General features: G+C 47.2%; 1 protein-coding gene across 1 annotated transcript in view; it reads left to right on the top strand.

Moving 5' to 3' along the window:
* VWF (von Willebrand factor) overlaps positions 1–4,142 on the top strand; it is a 227,928-nt gene that overhangs the window by 127,868 nt on the left and 95,918 nt on the right. The window contains exons 18-20 of the mRNA XM_006891361.1: positions 835–938; positions 2,287–2,425; positions 3,091–3,225. Coding sequence (XP_006891423.1) covers positions 835–938; positions 2,287–2,425; positions 3,091–3,225 — 378 coding nt within the window. The remainder of the gene's footprint in view (positions 1–834; positions 939–2,286; positions 2,426–3,090; positions 3,226–4,142) is intronic.

The following is a 4,142-nucleotide window of genomic DNA, read 5'->3' on the forward strand; positions in this document are numbered from 1 at the left end:
GATAGGGAATGGCAAAGGACACACTGACAAAGAAGATTAATGAGAACTGGCTTTGACAAGCACTGTGGCATTTGGACAAGAACAAACTGGGAGGAGGGTAGAGAGAATAGTGCAACAATGAATGAATGGAAACTAAAAATCTCTGTAAATGTTTATGAAAATTAATAAAATATAATTATAGAAAAAAAATAACTCTCTAGGATGCTGTCACACTGAGATTCCTTAATGGATTGAACAAATTTTCTACTGTTGGACATTTGGTTGTTGTCATTGTGTTTCTGCAATGATAAATAATTTTCTGTACTAATGTCTCTAAATATTTTGAGAAATTCTCTAATGAAAAAACCTAGGTATAGGTTGTGCACAAAGACTCTTGATGATGCAGTGGTTAAGCATTTGGCTGTAAAGTGAAAGGTTATGTCACTAACTGTGCAGGAGAAAGGCCTGGCAGTCAGGCTTTGTCAGTGCACCACAGTGCAGATAGCCCCACGCAGCCCTTCTGCTGTGCCACATGGGATTGTGATGGGTCAGAACTGGCTCCGAGACATCCAACAATAAATAACAGAGACATCTGAGGGGCCAGTTCTAGCAGGTTCTACACCCTTAGGAAGGGTGAGAGGCAGGGAAATCAGAGTTTTCAGTGGAGATGGGTGTCCGTGTCTGGGCATAGTCTCCCTGTCTGGGACTGGCCTGTGGCTGTGCTTGGCCCCCCGTGGCTCTATTCTGGTCCTGGCCTGGCCTTACTGGTGGGCTCAAACCGCGGGTGACACATCACCAGAGGAGCTTTAGATCAGTTGCTATGGTGCCCACAACTTTTGGGTTCTTCTCCCTTAGGTCCGACATGAAAACAAATGTGTGGCCCTGGAAAGATGTCCCTGCTTCCATCAGGGCAAAGAGTACGCTCCAGGGGAAACGGTGAAGATGGACTGCAACACTTGGTGAGGTGCAGGGACAGGTGTCCCTGGCAACAGAGCCAAGGGACGGGGCCTACAGCGGAGGGCGGGGCCTGTGGCCAAAGGTGGGGCAGTAGCTAATGAGAGGCAGTCAGGGCCACTGGGCCTTTGGTTCTTGCCTCCAGCATCCTGTGGAAATTGGCTACTCTTTTTTATTTTCCCCTTAATTCTGATTTTCCATCTCTAAAATGGGGACATTATTGTCACTTTTACTCACCCTGCGTGGACGCTATCCTAGAGATAATTTTTGCACAGGATGCTGAGGCTTAGAAGAAACCAGGACCTTGTCCCACATCAATCATTGCACATGTAACTAAGTGAAAAAAGACCCCCTTCTAGTGCCTCATAAGTATATTCTAAGTATTTTTGTAATGGTGGTAGGCACAGGGGTCTTGGTGCAGAAAACAGCATTTTCTTCTCTTTCCTTCTCTCTCACCTTGCTCAGTATTTCTGCCTTTGATGTCTGGGCTATTCTCAGCTTTCCAGAGAGGGAAAGTGTGGAGAGGGTCAGGAAAGACTGGGGTATGAGGGGACTTAGTTATGTTTAGGGCCTGACGCCTAAACTTACCACCTCTGATGCATAAGGGTCGTTGTCCTGATGTCCTCTGGGTTACATGGTGGCAGTGAGATGGGACATGTGGCAGTTGGCAAATCACAGATTTAAGCATCTAACTTGTTGTTGTGTACTGTAGAGTTGGAACTGACCCATAGATGACCCACTTATGGGTTTTCAGAGGCAGTTAATTGCATGTGAGATTGCCTTCCTTCTCCCATGGATAGGCTGGTGTCCTCGAACCACATGCTTTCAGGGTTACAGCACAGCTTTTTACCAGTAGGCCATCAAAGCTGCCAAACACCTAACTATGTACACAGGAACTTCTCCTGGCAGAAGTTCATGGCTGAGCACTTTGTTCCAGCCTCAGAACTCTTCCTCTTGCTGTTCCTCATTATCCACGGAAGGATTTCTGCTATGGAGGCTTTGTGGCCTCTCTCAGGCAGCTTCCAGGGAGAGTGGGAGTTTTAGAAAATCCACAGTAGGTGATCTAAAGAGAATCCAGGCTTCTCCCCTGACCATTTGGGCCACCTTCAATAGCCCCTCCTCATCTATGTGCCTCAGTTTCCCCCTTGCTCTTATGTTTGAGCCCATGCTCTGAAAGTGTGTAAGCACATGCCATCAAAGGCTGCAGGTCCCTTTCCTCTTTGATGGCTTCCTGGGGGATTGGGTAGCACCTGGAGGAATGGATATTCTCTGCTCTCTCCTCATCCCCAGTGCTCAGATGCCCTCCTCACACATGAGCACCCGATTGGTCATCCTTGCCTTTATTCTTCCTAGTGTTTGTCGTGACCGGAAGTGGATCTGCACAGACAAAGTTTGTGATGCAACCTGCTCTGTGCTGGGCATGGCCCACTATCTCACCTTTGATGGGCTCAAGTACATGTTCCCTGGGGAGTGCCAGTACGTTCTGGTGCAGGTGAGACAAGGGAGGCACGGGAGGGCACTGTCTGTCTCTGGAAGGGGGGTGGGAGGTTTCTATGTTGCGTTTTGTAGAAACTGCAGGCTGGTGTCTATTGGAATAATTTTCAAGCTCCTATAAAAATACCTGAAGAGGCAGGGAGTCTGACACTCAAAGTGCTTGTTCATTTCCTTCCAGCACCCTTGGAGACTTGTAAGAACAGGGCCAAAGCTCATTGTTGACCAGGATTGGTGTGAGCAGAGCTGCTATCAGGCCAAATTAGCACTGATTTGGAGTTAGGAAAAGACATCAGCCTCTTTGGGTACACCCAGCCTCCGTCAGTGTGCGTACTCTGGCAGGTGGGACCCAGGATTCAAGTTCCACTCATTCTCTCTGCTGACACTCTTGTATAGCTTATGTGACCATCTGCAGCTCCGCTGGACAGGGAGGTGGTCAGAACAACCCCTTCACGTCTTGTGATACAACTGCAGTCTTCACCATTTTGGTTCAGTTTGTAACAGCTGAGCTAATCTGTGCCAATCCCTGCCCTCCTGTTCCCCATGCCCCAGTGGACAAGGCCATGCCTTGTAGCATCTCCAAAGGCCTGAGATGAAAGATGCCAGTGTTCTGATCTGAGAAGGAGAAGGGATAATGTTTCTCTCCTGGCACCTCTCTTTCCCCAGGATTACTGTGGTAGCAACCCTGGAAGCTTTCGCATCCTGGTGAGCAATGAAGGATGCGGCTATCCCTCCCTGAAATGCAAAAAGCGGGTCACCATCCTGATTGAAGAAGGAGAGATTGAACTGTTTGATGGGGAGGTAAGTGCAGGTCCCATCTTGTCTCCCTCATTTCCCACTTATTTCTATGTCAGATTATTAGGAGCATGTATTAGGCTTTTATTTAGAACGGGCAAGGATGAAATAATGTATAGTCATTGTGAGAACAAGACATAGATGCATCATTTGACACCAACATATTATCCTGTGAGAAGAATAAGTTTCAGACCAGATGGGTAGCATGATTTTACCTCCATTGCCTAGTGTCAGGAAGCTGTGCTGCAATCTAAAAGGCATGCAGTTTGAATCCATCAGCTGCTCTAAGGGAGAAGGATAGGCAGTCTCCTCCCATGCGATTTACTGCTTCTAAAAACCTGCTGGAGGGCCAGTTATGAGTTGGTTCTGACTCAACAGTACACAACCACAATGTTTATATACATTACATATATTTTGTCTATGTGTATACACACATACAGGTATATATATATATACACAGACATATATGTTGTTGTTATGTGCCATCGAGTCGCTTGTGACTCATAGCGACCCTGTGCACAACAGCCCTAAACCCTGCTCTATCCTGTGCCAATCGCATTGACTCTGACACACCCATCCTGATTACCCCCATCACTGAATCAATCCACTTCATAGAGGGTCTTCCCCTCCTGCACTGTCCGTCTCCAAGGACCTGTCTCTCCTTACAATATGTCCAAAGTATGTCAGACGAAGCCCCAGAATTCTTGCCTCCAAGGAGTAGCCTGGTTTAACCCTCTACAGGATTAATCTATTGGTTTTCTTGGCAGTCCATGGCACATTCAATACTCTTCTCCAGCACCATACCTCAAAGGGATCAATTCTCCTTCTATCCTCCCTAGTCATTGTCCAACTCTCTGATGCATAACAAGGGATTGCAAAGACCATGGCCTGTATCAGATACACCTTAGTCTCCAGAGAGACAC

This window comes from Elephantulus edwardii, unplaced genomic scaffold (genome assembly GCF_000299155.1).
Source record: "Elephantulus edwardii isolate Elephantulus edwardi_28Jun2011 unplaced genomic scaffold, EleEdw1.0 scaffold00096, whole genome shotgun sequence".
NCBI classification, from domain to species: domain Eukaryota; kingdom Metazoa; phylum Chordata; class Mammalia; order Macroscelidea; family Macroscelididae; genus Elephantulus; species Elephantulus edwardii.